The 21152-nt window shown below is 39.7% G+C and overlaps 1 protein-coding gene across 1 annotated transcript in view; it reads left to right on the top strand.

Annotated features, from left to right (window-relative positions):
* Positions 1-21152, top strand: part of SOS2 (SOS Ras/Rho guanine nucleotide exchange factor 2) — a 2018564-nt gene that overhangs the window by 558665 nt on the left and 1438747 nt on the right. Inside the window, exon 4 of the mRNA XM_044074288.1 lies at positions 8659-8823. Coding sequence (XP_043930223.1) covers positions 8659-8823 — 165 coding nt within the window. The remainder of the gene's footprint in view (positions 1-8658; positions 8824-21152) is intronic.

The following is a 21152-nucleotide window of genomic DNA, read 5'->3' as shown; positions in this document are numbered from 1 at the left end:
AAATTGAGTGTAGGAAGATGAGGGAGTGACTTCTAGTCTTTAGACGAGCTAGGATCATATGTAACCTAATTAGTCATACTCACCTTTTGGAGTTTTTATGTTCCTTGTCTTTCTTAGATCTGTTTGGAATCATGTCTTTCTGCTGAATGCATTGTCTCTGAATGTAAGCTGGTCGAATACTAATAGATGAAACTACTCTTAGGCAGGAAACCTGTATCCCACTCAACTTGTGTGTGTGTGTATATATATATATATATATATATATATATATATATATATATATATATATATGTGTGTGTGTGTGTATATATATATATATATATATATACATATATATATATATATATATATATATATAAATATATACACATATATATATATATATACACACACACACACACACACACACACACACACACACACACACACACACACACACACACACACACACACACACACACACACACCAACTACAAAACTGCACAGCAGTAGGGAAAGTGCAGCCTCAGTCATTGCTGAAATTTGGCAGATCGACTTCCTCTTGTCAGGGACAATTTCAGTATTCATTTCCTCCTCTTTTTTTTTTTTTTTTCCCAGATTTCATCTTTATTCAATTTTTAGTTCATCAAAACCAGTTGAACAAAAAAAAAACACACACACACAGATATATCAAATATGAAAACATAGAAGCAAGATGCAATCACAATCATGTCATGATGTTGGGAGTAGGAAGTGCATCTTAGCTGAGTTTACTGTTTAATGGTATATAGACAATTTTATGTGAACATAAGGTGATTAAAAGTGTTAATTAAGATATGAAGGAATAGTAAATAGGGCTTCTGAAATGGTATTCTTTTCCTTCTTTGCTACTCTGGAAGACATCAGCTGATCATACATTGTCAGTGCTTTGTATATCAGTAAAGCACCCAATTATACAACTAGTTAGTTTCAGCACCCAGTAAACTGTGTAACTACTGGAATAGAGATGGATAATAACTTTGTCTGGCAACAGATTGGCACTGAGTAGAATGCATTTAGAGGTCTATGAACAAACTGTAAGCTTTGTTTAGCATCAGACTTTTGGAAATATTTAGTGGTTAGTGGCCCAAATAAATATTCATAGGTTCATAGATTGGTACTAGGCTATCAGCCCTAGGGCCTATACAAGCCTAGCCATAACAATTCCCTGGCTATTTCTTCCCACGTTATTTACTTTCCTGGACCCCTGTTTAGCAGGGCAACTGACGTGATCCCTGGGGTGAATTTCCTTTCTCCCATCCAATCGTCAAGGTTCCTCTTGAAGAGGTCCAAAGAGGCACTCTGCTTGACATGTATGGGCAATCTATTCCAGAGTCTGGGGAGTCTCTGGGTCAGGAACCTATCCCTCCAGCATGTTTTGTTTATTGTGATGACAAGGTTTAGATCCCTGGAGCGTGTAGCTCTGAGGGATTGGGATTTCTTTAAGTGTAGCATGTCCAACAGCTCTGGGTTTGACATGGCCTTGTATGTTAAGCAGAGATTGCCTCTGAGTAGACGATATGCGACAGAGTATAGCTGGAGTTTTTTAAGGCGGTCAGCGTAGGGCATCTGCTTTAGGCCTGTGATTTCTTTTAGTGAGGTATTTCTGAGGCCTTTCCAGTTGTTGCAGATGTCTTGAGAGGTACATACCAAATGGGGTGTTGTATTCTATAATGGGTCTAATGAGGGATGAGTACAGTGGGACAATGACCTCCTTTTACAGTGGGACAACGACCTCCTTTTATGTTGTTTTAAAATTCTGATGCCATCAATCCTTAGTGATTCCAGGAGCAGATAAATGTTTTCTTAAAATGCTGAGCTTGTCAAGCTGTTAGTGACTATTTCATATCCTGCCACTGGGAACAACTAATGCATTCTATAACATTTTCACAGATGTTACCACCCGGATATGTTATTTCCCCCATTTCTGTTTGTACAGTAATTCTTAACATGTAAGTTATGGCTAGGGATGAGATGCTAATCTGGCTTCAGAATCCGATAGCAGCAGTAGATTAGAACCCTTCCTGGCAGCTCGTAAATTTTATCTTCTGACATAACTTTAGATACTTTGTTATTGATTTAATAGACAAGGAGAGATGGTCTCCAAGATGTTAGAGCCAGGGTCTACAAAACTGAATAATTTTTGAAGTGCATTCATCTCATAAGTAACATTAGAAGCGTCCTTCACCTACCCATTTGGTATTTGAGTTTACATAGGACATTCTCTCATTTTAGTGTCTCCAAGTCTGTTGGGTTTCTAATACTGTGATGGGAATGGACCCAATTCCTAAGTAAAAGTATGATTAAAGTTCATGAAATTAGTGTTTCAATCTTTGATGTTAGCCAAAAGTGCTCTTTAAAGCACCTGCAGTGTGCCCAATATTGACTCCTGCAGTTCGTATGGAGTTGCATGCATTGGTAACGTATCTAAGTATGCTTGAAAATTCTTTTTTTATAAGACCCATTGCTCCTACTACTATTGGAACTGTTTGAGTATACTTCTCTCACATTGTCCTTGTTTTTGCCTGCATATCCTGGTATGTTATGATTTTGTCTCTCCCTGTACGTAAGATATTGTAGTCACTGCTACTTTCGGCTTCTTTTCAGCAATGTTTTACAACAGTTACCCCCCCTGCCATTTCAAGCGGGAATGGACGTGGCCAGATTAATTGACATGACTAATGGCTGTGATGTAGCACGCAAATGATGCATGACTGACATGTAATGCAGATTTGCCTGTGACATTATGAATTCATTGGCTAATTCTTTCTAAAAGTTGCTCGATCTCAAGAGTTGTTTTTATTTTATATTTATGTACGGGGGGGGGTGCAGGGGGGGCTTGGCCCCCTGCAAAAAGCGCGGGGGGAAAAAGTAATATTTGTGAGCTAGAGTATCAGCTCGTCAGAAAATCTTGTGTTTGCAGACAGTATGCGTAGGATATCTGCACATTTTGTCAAGAGATTAAAAGTGCAGGAAGAAAAGTAATTGTGAACTAGAGTATCATGCTGTAGATTACACAAACTTTGTACATGCTAAACTGCCTATTAAAATCCTCAAAACTCCAAAATAAAGCATTAGATGCCACAAACTGATTGAACATTTGTAAAGTAATATGAACATTTCCTTTCATATGCGGTACATCGCAGAACCAGAGCTTACTTAGTATGACATGAACACCAGGAGAAAATAAAAAAAAAAAGAAACTTGTATTACGCTAGTCAGTGTAACCAGCCATCTACTTAAAAATGTTCCTGTTTGTATGTTTAACGCATGCCAGAAATACCTGATGAATATTCATGTGGGCTACCGAACTGTCTTCATCTTTATTCAAGTCTAAAGAAGAAAATGGCTATGTGCAAACTGTTGGGTGGGCCTTGCTACTGCGCATCGGGGGGGGGGGGGGGATACTGTTGTAAAACAATGCTTTCTTTTCATGGACTACTATATCTGGTTTTCTTGCATCTATTTGTTGAACTGTTGGTAATAGGTGATCCCATGTGATATAATCTTAATTTTCTGTAATGCTTTAATGCTTTATGTAACTGCGGTGGTGGTGCTGCGGTAGCGTTGTCACCTCACAGTAAGACGCTGTCCTGTTCTATTCTTAGCTAGAGCGTCTTCTGTGTGGAGACATGCGTGAATGGGTGTACCTTCGTTGAAGGATGTGCGTCAGAGCTGGCAACTCAGCATGTAAAACTCTACTGCCAATCATTAATGGACTGGAGTTCCGCTGTGGCGACCCCTAACCGGGAAAAGCCGAAAGACACAACAACATTTTCTGTAATGCTTTGTGGCTCACATTTCCACTGTTTTTCAGCTCCTTCAGTATTATGATGTTTGCACAATCCCCAATGCAACAGTCTTGCCACATTGTTATGCTTTTCAGTATACTGTCCTTCTGTCATTAGTATACCACACAAAAAAAGAAAAGGCAATGACAATGCACGTAGTAAAAAAGACTTTAATATTATTAGTCAGACAATAAAAAATAGCGAAAAAGATAGTTGTATAACTAAAAGTCACATGATAGTCAGCTGACTTCCATAAAATCAATTAAAACTGTAGAAAATAAAAATAATGAATTATGTCATTATATAACTATAACAAATAGCAAAACATCAAGTCACTAAACATTAAAAGTACATCTAAAGTGGGAAATTTTTCACACTTTTTTATTGTCTGATGAAGTAGAGGTACTATACTGTATGAAAGCGCTAACAATATTATAGTCTTTTTTTAGTACGTGCATTGTCATTGCCTTTTCTTTTTGTTTTTTAGTAGTTTGTTTTTCGTTATCAAATTAGTATATCATAACCAGCAACAATATGTGCGACTGTTTCTAGTTCTGTTCTACAAAACCTACATTTGTCTGTTTCTCCCAGATGTTCAATGGACTTTGTAAACCAACATGTATGTAGTCCACTGTCTTAGGCCATCAATATTAACCTGTCATCTTTTGTTTTAAATTCACCTTTCCTTAATCATTGTGTCAGATCCTGAACAACATGAGGTTGTTCCAAGAGTTTTCTATACTTGCAACTATATTTATGCATTTTCCACATTTCTTGCCTTCTCATCTGATCCTTCATGTAATATGCTTTTTGTTTTTTGGCACATTTGGTTGCTGCCTGATTTTTATCTACTTTTAATTTCCATTCACACTTGACACCGATATGCTTCCGCTAAACTAAGCTGGGAAGTCATCTTAGACTTACTCTCCTCATGTTTTAAAACTTTCACTGCTCTTCGGTCTTGTGAAGTCAGCAGATATGTATGCAGTCCTATGATTGCTAATCTGTTTTGGTTTATAGTTTGGACTTTATTCCTAGATGTCAGTGCTGTTTTCAGTATTAATTTTAGTCTCTTAAAATATTCCTTACTAAGTTTTATGTGCATTTGTTCATGCTTTATTGTTAATCCTTCATCAATTCCCAAGTATTTATACACTCCCTCTTGCTCAAGTTCTTTTATATCACATTCCTGTCCCAGGCTGATGTTTTCTTGGTGCTGCAGTTTTCCTGCTTTAAAGGCTGCTTTTGCACATTTATCAAAACCAAATGACATTCTTATATCATCTGAAAAAGTTTTGACCGCTTACAGTTGTGCTTTTAGTTCCTCATCTGATGAACTATACAGTTTTAAGTCATCCACAAAAAGCAGATGAGAAGTCTTTACCTTTTGTTTTCTCGTAGCCAAATTGTAGCCATGACCTAATCTTGTTAAGTAGACCTCTTTATGGGTTAAGAGCAAGACAAAAGAGCAGCGGTGACAGTCACCTTGGAATGTGCCCCTTTGAATTTGTATCCCTGGAATAATTATTTGGCCTTTATCATGGCTTAACTGCAAAGTGGTTTGCCACTGTTTCATGTTCGCTGTAATGTAATCAGTAGTATAATGTGTATCTTACACATTTTTAAGCACTCTTTTATCCATGAATGTGGAATACTATCAAATGCTTTTTTGTAGTCTATCCATGCCACACTTAGATTCTTCCCCTTTTTTACTGTTCTCCATTATGATTTTATTTAACAACAAATGATCCTTTGTTCCATATGACTTTCATTGCCATTTTATTCTATTGCCCTGATTGAGTTTTCTTCTGAATGATTATAAACTCTGTCGGCATCAATTCCAGTGTATACTTTATACATTGTTGGAAGGCAACTTATTGGACTGTAGTATTTAGGATAGCTTGCATGGTCACCCTTAAGTAGGAATAATGTTTTTCCTGCTGTTAATCAGGTTGGTGTCTGTTTGGGGTGTGCATATAAATAATTCTTACTCATGGCTAAATCATCATGTAAAGATGTTAATACTTTTAGCCAGAGGTTAGGTAGTACATCTGGGCTTGGGTTTTTCCATTTAGGAGCTTTTCTTAGTTTCAATTTCTCTAGCTGTTACTTTATCTCATTTCATATCCGGTACATTTGAACTTATTATTTTTTTTACCTTTTCTTTCCATTCAGTATCTTGTATATGTTCGACGGGATCTTCATAGATATTTCTCCAAAATGTATCTTTTTTTTTTTTTGCTGGTTTTTCAATTCCTTCTGCCTTGTTTCCCAATTCTTTATAAAACTTTTTTCAGTCATCAATAAATTGCTTATTTTGTACTTTTCCTTTATATTTATCTGCATATCATCTAAGTTTTTCTGTCTGCTCAGATATTTTTAGTTTATTATTAGCGATAGTGCACAATATATCCTGATCTGTTCTGTTACTGTGCATTGTTTTTATCACATCTGTCTTTCTGAGTAGATCTGTTCTCTTTCTGTACTGTTCTAACAGTGACACTTCTTATCTGAATTGCTTTAGAGTTTTCTCTATTCTTTACTTCCATGATGGCATTTGATTTCTCCCCTTCCTTTCCCTTACCGCCCTGTGTTTTTGTGGTAAGAGTGTATCTGTTATTAATCTAGCTGCACAATAATAGACCCTATTTACTTCTGTTATATTGCAAGAATCTCCATGAACAGCCCTAATTACCGTATTCATTTGTTTTATCAAATTTCTAGCTTTTTGGGTTTTATTGGCTTTCTTTAGTCTATTTCTTTCATTGGTCTTAGTATGTCTGTCCATCTCTATTAAATAATGCAACTCTTTTCTTAGATCATTTTCCTCTAAACTAAGGACACATTCTTTGTTCTTCATTTCCTGTGGGCATTCTACAGAAAGTTCCAGAGCATCTTCCTGTGGCAAATTCTCTTCTATCAAGGAAGGGTGGCCTAATGGTTAAGGTGTTTGCCTTACAAACACAAGGTGCAGGGTTTGAATCTTACAAGGGATAATTGGCTAGGCTTAAAATGGCTCACAAGGGCAGTTAGCTTAGTACTAATCTATGACCCTCTATGAACCTAATAGTTTCATCCTTTGTCACCCATTGCTCTTTCATATTGGAACTCAGTGGCGTAGTACTCCACAACATTGACTGTGTCAGAATTGCCATGGTTTTCTGTTCCATCCCTTGCTATGCAACTCCAACTGAACTTCTGTACTGTTCTCTCCCAACTAGCCTGTTAGGTGTAGGGACCGAGTGCCCATCTACACTGCATTGCGAGGAGAAGAAAAATGACAACATGACTCAGTTTATACATGGAGGTAGGCAACTGTCTTAAGGGTACACAGGATAAGAACACATTGTAGGCAAAGGGATTTTACATGCCATACACCCAGGGTGTTAGAACGTAGCAACATTCTTTGCAGCAGCCAAGATGGTGCTTTACCAGGTGCCTTGATTTCCTCCCTGCCCATCCAAATGCAGTGGAAACATGTTCAGTGGCCATTAGAAGGGCATGGTTAATGTGGCTAATGGTTTAGTCAACTGGAGATCTGGAAGTTAAGGACAGATCCTGTAATGCAGCTAATCGTTATGTGTTGTAGGGAGAAAAATAAAAATAAAGCTTAATGTCATTGCCTGCTATCAGCTACTGCTGCACATGCAGAAGATGCACATATTAATTCTTAGTTTTTTCATTCTTGTGAATGTCATAATATCAGGCTCTAGTAAGGATACTTTTACCATGTCTGTTTCTGTAGTAGTAGTAAAGCTGCTACACACAGCATCCTCCCTCAGCCTCTCTGATTTTCAGCCCCTCATGTACTTAAAGCATGATAGGCAGGCTGTATGATTATCAGATCACCTACATGCTTCAAACCTAACATCATACAAATAAAACACAGCACCAGGATAACAATAACAACATACATATGTAAGAAAAGCACCAAAACAACTAAATAATGGAACACAAGGTTTTCCTACTAGAGGGAGAGGAAGAGGAAGGTCATACATATGCTTATGAATCCCTCACAGCTTGCATCTTCTTTGGGTCACTCAAGGTACATACCAGTCCAGTGCTAACAGTCCCTTCATTCTTCCAGGTGTGTTTTTCTTGTACTTCAAATAAAACTCCCTGAAAGATAGCATAATATATCACATCTGTCAGAATGCCTTCACCCCTTCACGAGACGGAATTTGCCTTGAAATACTTCTGTTTGAATCATTTGGGTGCACAGCTGTGGTAGAGTCATGCAGGCGACTTAAGATAACTGTTCATTAGTGATCGGTATTTCACCAGTTATGGAGTCCTGTCATTGTTAGTATGGATTTAGATTAATAGTGTCTCATTACAGCCTATGCTTCTTCATACCAAAGGCGGAATGTTGCTAATGAACATTTACTTCCCTGTTAGGAAGTAGTCTTGCCTTCTGTCACACTTCCAGACAGTAGTCAGGGGACCTAATGGCCTTCCTCTTCACTCTGCACCTTGAGATGAAGATCTGTCTCTTGTGTGCTCTATTTTTTTCCAGATAGCCTTTTAATAGCCAAGATTCATCACCAAATCTAAATCACCCGCATTATAAGTGGAAATTACACTATTATTCTGCAAGACTGTCTTTTGCTACATAATTTTCTCAGAAATCAATTTGCAACTTAGATTGCTTAATATTAGCCTTATCTATATTTCAGAAAAAACAGATTTCATCAGTGGTTGGTATTACTCTTGGTTACATATTTAAAAAAAAAAAGAACTTTGCTTAATAGGGATATCTTGATGCAGCACATGTGAGCAGTATGTACTTATGTGTTATCTACAGTAAGGATTTAACAGTGGAAATAAAATACTTTGTTTTTTTTTTCAGGAAGTGTTGGGCTATAAAGTTGATTACAATGTGTCCCTGTATATAGTTGCTGTACTCGAATATATTTCTGCTGATATCCTGAAATTGGCTGGGAATTATGTTTTCAACATTCGCCACACTGAAATTTCCAAGCAGGATATCAAAGTGTCAATGTGTGCAGATAAGGTGAGTATTTAAGAAAAAAATGGATAAAATGTTTATTATGGACAAATTCAAATGTATTTACTTGCTTAGCCTAAGCTTGAGAACAAGTAGTAAGCCATAAAAATCAAACTGGGTATAAAATGTAAGTAAACAAGTAAAAATAGCGTATACAATGTCACAGTACGACAGACTAAAAGGACTGGTGCAGTGTGGCAAACAGGAGCAATATAATACAATGCACTGCTCAGTTATAGGTAAAAGGGAGCATTTAAACCTTCTCTTCGGGGGGGGGGGGGGGCTCCTCAAAGGCACAAAACCTGAACCGTTACTCTGGAGGTGCCCAGGAACAGCTGGGTTGCCCAGTGCAGTGAATGATGTAGTTTATACCATGCAGGAAGATCTGACAAATGGTGGGATCCAAGTTATGTTAGGTCAAATTAGACCATGACTTGATATATAAATATAAGATATTTATAAGATATATAAACATTTGAGTGATGACAATATATATAGAAAATTGCAGATAGAGACTTAGAATAAAGCTCTGTGTGATTATAATGAACTTGTTTATAAAGGGGTTAGACTCAAATATTTTACATCTATGGATTTGGAAAGAAAATTTTGTAGTAAGAACTGTACAATGGCAAAATTGTTTTGTTTGCCCAAGGTTCATAAAAATGCAATTAACCCTCCTGGAAGGCCGATAGTGTCGGTTTGTGGTTATTTTACTAATAGCTTAGCATACTTTTTACATAGTTATTTTGTTAAGGAAGTAATAAAATTGCCATCTTCTATTAGAGACTTGTTTGACTTTTTGGAAAAATTAGAGGATTAAATGGGAGAATAATATGTATTTCATTGTGATAGATGTAGTCAGTCTTTATACAAATATCAAACACATATTTGGGATGGAGCCCCTACAATTCTTCCTAGGTAATAGCCCCAAAATTGAATATATTAAAGAACGTGCCTTGTTTTGTTTGGAAAATAACATTTTTGAATTTGATGGTGCATTATATAAACAAATGCAAGGTACTGCCATGGGGCCAGCGTTTGCCCCCATTTTCATGGGTTATTTTGAAAATTTGTATGTCTATCAAAATTAATTTTATAGACATCATGTAGTTAAACACTACAGATTTATAGATGATCTTATTTTTGTTTGTAGAGGGGCTTTTGATCAAGTGGGGGAATTTAAAATTAATCTTGAGAAGAATAAGTTTGGTATTAGGTTTGATGGGCTATAGAAAGGTTGAATAGTAATTTTTTTTGGACATTACTATAGAAGGTGGGAATGAAGGAATGGTCAAGACAAAAATCTATAGGAAATTTGAGCAACAAGAGCACATGTTATATGGCAGTAGTTTCTGACATCCAGAAAAGATACTGTGAGTTATTGCAGATGAACCCCCCCCCCCAAAGTCTTATTTTGTTCCCCTTGTTTTGGCTGCTATGTTGGATACTTTTTCAGCGGCTTTTTTGACTTCTGAGTCCCAGCTTCCTGCTCCTAAGAAGCCTGACCATTTTTTACAAGGTATACTTGAGGTTTTCAGGTTTCATTGTAAGTGTCCTCCTTCTGACCCTGCTGTGATACCTGCCTCTGCTGATGAGCCTTCTTGGCTTTTCACTTCTTGTAAGCTTCTTCCCTTGGACAAGGATAGTCGAGCTGTGAAGAGGCTGGGGAAGAAGGTCTACACTTCTGCCACTGTGGCATTCCATGCCCTTTTAACTGTCAAACTCACATGACCTGGTATATTCTATTTCTTTTGTCTCATCTGGGAGGGGTTCTTTCTGACCTACCTGATTCTGAGGTTAAGTCTACAGCTTTTTCTTTGGTGGGATCCATATATCGGGTGGCTGGTCATTCCATTAAGTGTAGTTATGATATGGCTGATCTCCCCTCCAGAGCTGCTGCTTCTGGCTCGGTCCTGAAATGATATGCCTGACTTCGTCTTCAAGCATTGCTTGATGACATTAAGGCTAAGCTTCTTGATGCTCCCCCTACATAATCAAAATCTGTTTGGTAGTCCAGTGGCAGATTAATTTAAGACGTTACATGAAAAAAGGAAGGTTATGAAGGATCTTAAACACAATTTTCTCTCTCCTATTCCTAAGTTTCAGAGAAATTATCCTGATAAAACTGCCTTTGTAGTTTTCTGACAAACCAGCTCAGATGCCTAGAACTCAAAAACCTTCCTTTCAGGGCAAATCTTCCTCCATATGACATTCTGCCTTCCCTTCCTCTCAGCCTGGTTCTCTTGCCTCTATGACTTTCCCTATTACTCCCCATTTGGTAACAGATTACTTCAGACTCTTGGGGTATTTCAGTCATCTATCAAGGCTACTTCATTGTCTGGAAGTCTGTTACTCCATTTTTGAGCATTCTTCAGCCCCTTCAGATCAAATTACCATTTTTTCAGGGTGTTGCAGGTTTACTAGAGCAGGGGCCTCTTCAACCCATCCTACAGGACCTAAGGGGTACTGGGTTTTATTTCAGGATGTTTCTGATCCCCAGAAAGGGAGGGGTCTTGGAGGCCTGTTTTCTACCTTTCTTTTTTAAATACTTTCTTCAAGGTTCCCACCTTCAGGATGCTTTCCCCACCGGACTCTTGTTTTTCCCCTCTTGCTTCCTCAAGCCTTCCTTATTTCCCTGGATCTGAAGGATGCTTACCTTCATATTCCCATTCCCCCAATAGTCAGGAAATATTTACACTTCTCTGTTTCTTCCTTTGCTGTTTGGCCTTTCCTCAGCCCTGAGGGTGTTCACCAAGTGCCTACTTCCAGTCATAGCTTTCTGCAGGCTTCAAGGAGTACAAATATTTTCTTATCTGGATGAGCTGCTCCTTCTGGCTCCCTCTCCTTTCAGGATCCTGGAAGAGCTGCACTTTACTGACTCATGGTCCACAGTCTGGGTTGCACCATCAGTCTCCAGAAGTTTGCCCTGTCCCCCCCTCTCAGGATCACATCTTCCTGGGAAGCAGGATTGAAACTGTTCCAATGGTAGCATCTCTGCTTGCTCCCAAGGTACGGTCCCTAAACAACCTGCTTCCATTTCTTGCTTCCTCTGTCTCTTATGCCTTCCAGGGAATTTCTGAGGACTTGGGGATTCAGGGCCTCGACCATCCCCATGCTTCGTTTTGCAAAGTTTCACATGAAGAAGTTTCAGTTGTACCTTCGATCAGTGTGGCTTCAGCATTGCCACTCGCTGGAGTTTCCAGTTTCCTTACTTCCTTGTCTAAAACTTGAGCTTCAGTGATGGATCAACACATATATTTCAATCCAGATGTCCTTTCTAGCCTCCTGCTCATCCCAGGAGCTCTTTACAGATGCTTCAAATCAGCGGTGGGTGGCTGCTTCAGGCAGTAAGACGGTTCAGGGTCTCTGGCTTCCTTGTCAGTGACTGGATCACATCGGTATCAAAGAGATGTGGGGCCCTTATTTTCCCCAGGCCTTCCACTCCCTTTAGCCTCCAGGCCCTTTAAGGGTCTATATAGACAACACCACAGTCATGTGGTACTTCAAGCAGGAGGGCACAAGGGCTTATCTTCTTTGCAGATTAGTTCTTCAGGCCTGGGACCTAGCTGTCCAAATGTAGGCTTTTCTGCAAGCAGTTTAGATTCCTTCAGGACAAAATCTGGTGGCAGACTCTCCTGGCAGGTCCAGGGCACACCCTCACAAATGGATGCCTCACAGAGATGTGTTTCTGGACCTAGTTTATCAGTGGGGTATCCCTCAAGTGGTTCTCTTTGCCTTCCTTTTGAACAGACAGCTTTTTTTCTTCTGTTCTAGAACCCCAAGTCCTCTGGCTTGCAGGGTGGAAGCCATGCCTTTTTCATGGAAGGGGATGTTCCTTTATGCTTTCTCCCCTGTTATTCTTCCCAGAGTCCTACACAGAATCTAACAGGACTCTCCAAAAATCTTGTTGGTGACTCCCTTTTGGCCCACTCAGCACTGATTCCCCCATATTTTTCATCTAGGCAGGGGAAATCATCATAAGTTATCTCATCGGATGGATCTTCTGACACAAGACGAGGGGTTTCTCCTTCACCCTCATGTATCCACTCTTCATTTGACACTTTGGGTGATAGGATTTTAATCCCCTTTCGACACCATTTCTCTAAGGACATGATTAAGGTTCGGCAAGAGGCCAGTAAACCCAATAGCAGAAAATCATGTTTATCTAAATGGGAAAGATTTTCTGTTTTCTGTCTTAAGCTCCACTAAGATCCCTTTTCTGTTGGGCTCCCTTTGTTTCTCTCTTACTTGTGTGAACTGCTGCATTCTGGCTTAGCATATTCTTTTGTCAACGTTCACTTGTCAGACATCTCTGCTTGTCTGCCTTTGAGCCCTCTGTTGGCCTCTCATTTTGAGGGTTAAGCAATCTCTGAAAGGTGTCCTCCACATCAAGCTACAAAGAAAGCATATCCCTTAATTATTTTCTTGGGAAATTGATCCAGGTTCCCTTTGAACCTGTTGCTGCTTCTTTGTAACTTTGCACCTAGAAGACTGTTTTATTGGTTGGTCTGAACTATAAGCCTTGATGTTGATCTCCCCTTTTTGATTTTTCATAATGACAGGGTGTTTCTGCGTACTAATTCTTTTATGCCAAGGTGGTCAATGAGTTGTCTTTTAATTAGTCCATCAAGCTTACTTTTTTCCTTCTTCACAGTCTGCTAGTTAGAAGGCTCTGCACACCTTGGAACTTCATAGACAGCCTGGGTATTATTTGGACAATGCAAAGGCTAAATTTAAATATGAGCAACTATTAATTTCTTTCATGCCAGGAAATTGGGTTTGGCAATTTCTAAGTAAACCATCTTGTCCTGGATTTTGAAAGCCATTTCTTTTTGTTATGCCTTTCATGGCAAGCAGTTTTTCTGCCTCTGTTCCGGCCCATTCTACCAGGGGTAGTAGCATCATCTGGGGCTTTCTGCAAGGGTTTGGACACCAGTTCCATCCTTGAATCTGCTACTTGGTCTTCTGTGCACACCTTCACCAAACGTTACAAGTTGGATGCCATTTCTAGAGCCAGGGTGGTTTTGCCAAAGCTATTCTTCATGGGTTTATAGAGGGTTCCTCTGCCTTCTTCCTCCCTTTCCTTATGGTAGCGTTTGTTCTCTCCCATAGGTTATGAGTATTGCAGCAGTGATTTGGAAGGACATAGTACAGTTGTGTAAAATCTTACCATAACAGTAGACGTCCTTCCCTTCACTGTTGCAGTATTCAGTCCATCCCTCCAACTCCCTTTGTCTACCTTTTTTCTTTTAGCGTCACCTGACTGGCAGAGGAGTCTTTGCCCTTTTCCTTGGATATACACGATGTTCATGTTTCACTGTTGCAGTCATTACATTTGGGTAATCTGCTGGCAGGTTGCCTTCAGTCAGCCTGAATTCCAAAGTCTTGGGTCCTACGTCGGTTGCTGTCTTCTCTTCCATGATGTCAGGTCGTCAGGGGTATAAAACATGCAGCCGACGCCATTTTCTTTAGTCTTTCTTGCCGCGCAGTGCCCGAAGCAGAAGCATTTCGCAAGTGCCGGTCAGCCGACTACTGAAATATTCGTGTTTGAGTTTCAGAACTGAAGTCTTCACTAAAGCTAAGTACCCCGTTGGGGAAACTTTTTTCTTGCTCTTTACCGATGTCAGAAAAAGTTAATAATTGTGTTACTTGTGGAAAGCAAATACCTCATAAGGATTTCCATTTATACTGTATTCCTTGCCTAAGCCCTGATCACAACGTGCCTGGCTGTCGGTTTTGTGCTAGATTTAACCAACGCACTATTAAGCGTCTGTATATTTTTGCATCAAAGTATTTTGGAAACAGATGTAACTACCCAGAAATGTCGTTGGATAGCAATCCGACTACCGGAGTACATAAAAAACGCAAAGAAAAGGACAGGGAAAGGCAGTCGAGATCCAAAACCGATGACGAAGCTTCTCCTAAGCCAGTCGCCTGTTCGCTGGTACTCAGCGAGGTGCTTTTGCAGCCCCTGTTACCCACTACCTTCGAGTCGCAGGCCTCTACTGGAGTCCGGCATGCCACAAGATACTCAAGGTATTGGACTGACGGATGTATCTCCCTCAGATGGGTCTGGAGCTGCTGAGCAGGCACCGGCTTCTGAGGGTGTATTCAGACCTCAACATTTGTATATCAAACCGATGACAGCTGCAAAACCAAAAACAAAAGCATCTTCTAAGACTAAAAAACTGACGCATGAGCCACGTGCACAGGCCTCTATGCCTAAAAAACAGATGATCAAAATGGCTGAAGACCTTATTACCTTGATCAGGGGTACCCATCCCCCTCCAGATGAGAGGCCTAGGCAAGACACTGACTATGAATCTTCAGATCAGGTTTCTATTTCTTCTGATTCCTCTTCTGATCAGGAATTATCTATTCCTCCCTATGAGGATTCTGATGCTGAGGAGTCTATTCCATCTGCATCTCCTCCTGAGGATTATTCATTTGGAGAAACATTGCATACTTTGAGGGAACATTTTCACTGGGAGAGTCAAGACTTCTCAGAATCAAAAAAGAGGCTCAGGGATTTCCTCCTTCTCCCTCAGCACAGGCCTTTAGCCATTCCCCCTGTCCTAGACATTGTGGATGATGTGTTTTCGGAGTCAAGCTTGACCCCTGACTCCTTACCTCCGGCCCCCAGTAAGCCTGACAGATATTACAGGGTCCCTGACTCACATAAATTTTTATTTAGAAACCTTGCTGCTGATCCTGAAACTATTTCACAGGGTCCAAAGCGAGTTAAGGCCTCGACAGCAAAAAGAATCCTACCCCCTCTGACAGAGATTCAAGGGCACTGAACAGATGGGGAATAAAGGTTTATACATCTGCAACCTTGGCAATCAGGGCCTTAAATTGTCAATTTCATATGCTTAAGTACCAACACCATGTTGTGGGATTGGTGAAACAGAAAATGATGTTGATTTCAGAATGTGCAGAAAATAAAGAATTGCAGGAATTATTGCATGCAGCTGAACAAGTAGGAAAGCATACTTTGCAATGTGGGTTTGATTCCTTAGCAGGGCTGCAGTTACTGGATCTGTGATTAGGAGGCATGCCTGGTTAAAGGAACAAAATTTGCCTGATCATGTTAAAGCTAAACTGCTAGATGCACCTTTACAGCATGGTTCTGTTTGGTATTAAGGCAGAAGAAGTTTTACAGAAAATGGAAGACAAAGCTAAGTCTATGCAAACTGTTAAAGACTTTTTACAAGTGCAGCCACCAAGATTCAGTAGACACTGGCCTACAAAAAACTGGTCCTTTCCTGTGTCAAACAGAGCTCAAAGGGGCAAATCCAGATGCTCTAAAGGTTCCAGATACCAGGCACAAGATTCATACAGGTCAAAGCAATGGGGCGCTTCCACCTCCAAATCTGGAGGAGATAAAGTGCAAACCTACAGATAGCAATCCCAATGACTTCCCTCTGCCTATACCAAGCACTTATCTTTTGGCAGCACCCATAGGGGGAAAATTAGCACTTTTTGCTCAAAATTGGCAGTTAATAACCCAGGACAAGTGGGTACTAAACATCGTATCACAGGGATACAGATTCCATTTCCACACTCTGCCAATGGTAAATATTTGGCCAGATCTGCCAAAAAATCAATGGGCAGAGGCACAGAAACAGGTTACGTCCCTCATGCATATGGGGGCCATTCAGATAGTACCAGAACAGGAAAAAGGACAAGGTTTTTACTCAAGACTGTTCTTGGTACCCAGAAAGGACAAGGTCTGGCGGCCAATACTGGATTTATTGATTATTTATTTTATTTTATTTTATTTTATTTTATTTTTATTTTACATTTGTTGACCGGGCTAGTCCAGCTGGATAATTTCCATTTTCAGTGGAGGCCCGGGGAGAAAAGCTCCACAATTAAAACAAGGTTAAACATTTAAGCAACAATGCATACATTTTAGTGTAGTAGAAAATACAGCGAAAAAAAACAGGTAAAAAACAAATAGCCTAAGCTATATATTCATATTTTTTTTTTTTTTTTTTTTTTTTTTTTTTTAGAACAGTACAGTAATTTAGTCATTTGAAATAGCAGGGAAAGATAGTGATTTTTACGTAGGGAGGTATGGCTGAAGAGCAAGAAGTCATTTAGTCTGGATTGGTACAAGAGCAGAGCCAGAAGTTGTTAAGATGTAATAGAAGTTGTTTTTTGAAAAGTTGAAAGGAGTCTAGTGAGGTAATGTGTTGGGGGAGGTTATTCCATATTTTCCCTATGGAGTTTGAAAATAGACAGTTACCTGCTGAATTTGTAATTCTAGTTGTGGTGACTTGTATCTTTTCCGCAGATCGCAACTGTTTCAAGTTTTTGTAGGGAGTAAGGAGGTTACTGAGAGCTGGTGTTTTTGTTGGTTGATAAAGAATGTTATGTGTAATTAAGAGTTGTTGATAGATAAGCTTGTTAGGTAGTTCTAACCATTGTAATTGTTTTAAGTTATTACAGTGGTGAGTTCTGTACTGGGATGCTGTGGCAAACGGGCTATATTATGGTAGGATGTAGTTAGTTTTTCAGGTTACCTTTAGAGAGATTGGTGTAAATAGAGGAAGCATACAGTAGGGTGGAGATAAGATGTGATTGAGCTAAGGTGGTCCGTGCTTCTGGAGTATGGAAGGGTTTTATTCTGTACAGTGAACCTATCTTTTATTTACTGCTTTTATAGTGTTATTGATATGACAATCATAGTTAAGATTATTATCAATAGTAACACCAAGCAGTTTGGTAGTAGAGTCTGGGGAGATAAGAGAATTGTCAGCTGCAGTAATAGTAAAATTTAGTTGAGGAGATTTGTGGGTAGGTGAGAATAGTAATAGCTTTGTTTTCTTGGAGTTGAGAAGGAGACATCTTTTGAGAACCATTGTTCAACGGTTGAAAAGGTAGATTGTGTGAGTGACTGGAGTTCAGATTGGGTGGGAGCTGTACAGATGATGGTAGAATCATCTGCATATTGTATGCAGGTAGTGTTATGGATAGATGATTGAAGATCATTAATAAAGATAGAGAATAAGAGTGGACCTAATATTGATCCTTGAGGTACTCCTAAGGAGATAGGTAGTAGAGCAGATAGAGAATTTTTCCAGAGTACTGCTTGTTGTCGGTTTTCAAGGTAGGATGAGAACCAGGTTAAGGAGGAAAAATGCAAGGCAAGTGAGTTTAGTATATGTAGGAGAAGTTTATGGTTGACCATGTCGAAGGCTTTTGACAGGTCTAGGAAAAGAGAAGCAGTTAGTTTGTTATTATTACGGTTACAGTTTATTGTGTTAGTAAAGGAAAGTAGTGCAGTGGTCGTACTATGTGAGGGTCCAAATCCATGTTGAGTGTTTGCTAGTAGGTTATTTTGAAGGAGATGGTTAAGTAGTTGTTTGTGTATACATTTTTCCATGATTTTAGCTAGTGGAGATAATAGTGCTATTGGGCGGTAGTTAGAGAGGTCAGTGGATTTGCCTCCTTTATGTAAGGGTATGATATGTGATATCTTCCAGATTGCTGGAAAATCACTTTCTTTTATGGATCTGTTTATTAGGATCGAAACAGGGTAGGCTATAGCTTTTGCTGCTTCCTGAAGGAATTCAGCAGGAAGCTTATCTGCTGAGGGGGGAATTGGGTTTAAGTTTTTGTAAGAGAGATTGTATGTAGGAGGTGGGTATGGGTTGAAGTTGAAGGGAAGGAATGACTTTGTTGGCGTTACTTAAGATCAGTTGGGAAGCATCAGGGGATAAATGGCTTGCTAGTGTTTGTATGGAAGTAGTAAAGAAGCTATTTAAGTTATTGGCTATTAAAGAGGGATTATCAGGGTCTAGATTCTGTGGGTTAGGTGTTACTATTTTACCTGGGGTAAGTAGATGGTTGATAGTAGACCAGAACCTTTTTGGTTCTTTTTTTGTGGATTGCTGAAGTTCTACATAGTAGTTCTTTTTGTCTGAAATAATAGCATTTTTGGTTTTGTTTCTCAGCTCTCTAAAGGTTTGATAGTCTGTTGGGTTTCTAGAGGAGCCATTTCTTCCAAGATTTATTTTAAGCCTGATCTTTTGTTTAGTATTAGAGGTAAGCCAGGGTGCTGTTCTGGTCTTTATTCTAATGGTACGACTTGGGGCATGGTGGTTTAGGATTGTAAGGAATGCTGAGTTGAAATATTCTACGGCTTTGTTGAGAGAGAGGTGCTTTAGAGGGGTCCAATTGTATTGTGAGAGTTCTGTTTGAAATCTTTGGGGATTAAATTGTTTCTTTGAATATAATGTTCTATGTGAGGTAGGTAAGTTTTGATGAGTTTTAGCTCTAATGACATATGTGAGGGAGTGATCGCTAAGGTCATCAGGAAGGATGCCAGTTTTGTAGCTTTGTGAGGGGAGTTTGTAAGAACCCAGTCTAAGGTGGTTTCTTTTTGCTTGTTTTATTTATTCTAGTGGCACTATCAATTAGTTGTTTGAAACCAAAAGGTTTAAATGGGAAGTAGGGTTAGCATTGTTACAAGATTTCCAGTCAATGTTAAAGTCTCCAAGGAGTAGTGTTTCTTGAGGGAGGTAATTTGAGAGTTGTTCAAGAAGTTGTTCTAATGTGGGGATATTATTTCCTGGAGGCAGATAAGCACAAATGATGTTTATTGATTTAGTAGTATTAATTTGAACTCTAGAGCAGATTATTTCGACATTATTGTTTTGGGTAAGAGCAAGGTCAAGAAGAGTAAGCTTCAGGTTAGATTTATATAGGATAGCTACTCCACCTCCTTTCTTGGAGGTGCGATCAAGTCTAACAATGTTATATCCAGGTGGGGTAATTTCAATATCTTTAATAGATGGTTTTAGCCAGGTTTCTGATAAGCATAGAATGTCAAAGTTGTGTACTTCTAGTAGTAATTATGAACATATACCTGGACATTCCAAAATTCAAAATGCTGACTTTGCAGCAGCTTCTGCCCATGCCTAGCAAGAATGCTTGGCTGGTGACATTAGACCTAAAAGAGGCATACCTGCATGTCCCAATAAGACAATCATGCAGAAGATACCTCAGATTCAAGGCTGGCTTAATGCATTACCAATTCTCTGCACTGCCCTTTGGCTTATCTACTGCGCCCAGGGTCTTTACAAAGTGCCTGGCACCAGTAATTGCATTTTGCAGGCAAAGAAGTATACAAATGTATCCTTACTTAGACGACTGTCTCATTCAAGCAGAGAACAAGGACATTCTTCTTAGATATCTGGCATTTGTGAAAAGGCTTCTAACATGCCTAGGGTACACAATAAACTAAAAGAAATCACAACTGGTACCCTCTCAAAAGATAACATTCCTGTGTGCAAGCTTGAAAACAACTGCCCAGATGGTTTACCTCACACCAGACAAGCAAAGGCAACTGACTACTTACTTCAAACTGAGGTCCACAAAGACCCAGTTATCTGCAAGAAAAATTCTGCAGGCTCTGGGCTTCATGGCATCCTGCATCCTACTGATTCCATATGCAAGACTGCATATGAGGAAACTTCAATGGTACATGAAAAGTTTATGGAGTCAACATTCTCACAGTCTGGAAGCAATGATTCCTCTCATACCCTACCTACAACAGGAGTTTCTATGGTGGGCAAAGGCATGTCACCAAAATATGGGACAGCCCTTCACTCTCACCCCTGCCAGCCAAACCTTAACAACAGACTCACCGGATTATGCCTGGGGGGCCCACATGGCAGGAAGATGCATTCAGGGCATATGGACCCCAAAACAAATGCATCTGCATATCAACCAGAAAGAGATGCTAGCTGTTCAAAATGCTCTAACAGCCTTCAAGGACTTACTTCATCCAGGACAACTACTGATAAAGACGGGCAACACCACAGTCATGTGGTATATAAACAAGCAAGGAGGCACACACTCATACCCCCTTTGCAGATTAGCCATGACACTGTGGGACACAGCTTTGACCTACCAGATACATCTTCAAGCTCAATTCCTGCCAGGAAAACAAAATACACTGGCAGACGATTTAAGCAGAAACCTTATGGATCCTCACGAGTGGAAACTAAATCCACAAGTCTTCAGCATGATAACACAGAAATGGGGGAGACCAGACATAGATCTATTTGCCTCTCCTCAAAATTATCAGTTGAAAAGATTCTGCACAAGGACTTATCACAGACAAGCATGGAAAGTGGACGCCCTATCCTTCAGTTGGAAAAACCTATCAGTTTACGCCTTTCCTCCTCCTCTGCCTCTTCTCCCCAAGGTCCTCCTAAAAGTCAGACAAGAGAAACCAAAGATGATACTAATTGCCCCGGAACAGGCCCCACCAGTACTGGTACCCTATCCTAAGGAACTTGTCTCAATACGCAGCTTGGACC

This window comes from Protopterus annectens, chromosome 6.part0 (assembly GCF_019279795.1).
Source record: "Protopterus annectens isolate FY-2018-M chromosome 6.part0, PAN1.0, whole genome shotgun sequence".
Taxonomy (NCBI): Eukaryota; Metazoa; Chordata; order Ceratodontiformes; family Protopteridae; genus Protopterus; species Protopterus annectens.
Note: the sequence above shows the minus strand (reverse complement) of the source record. Positions and strands in the feature narration are given on the sequence as shown.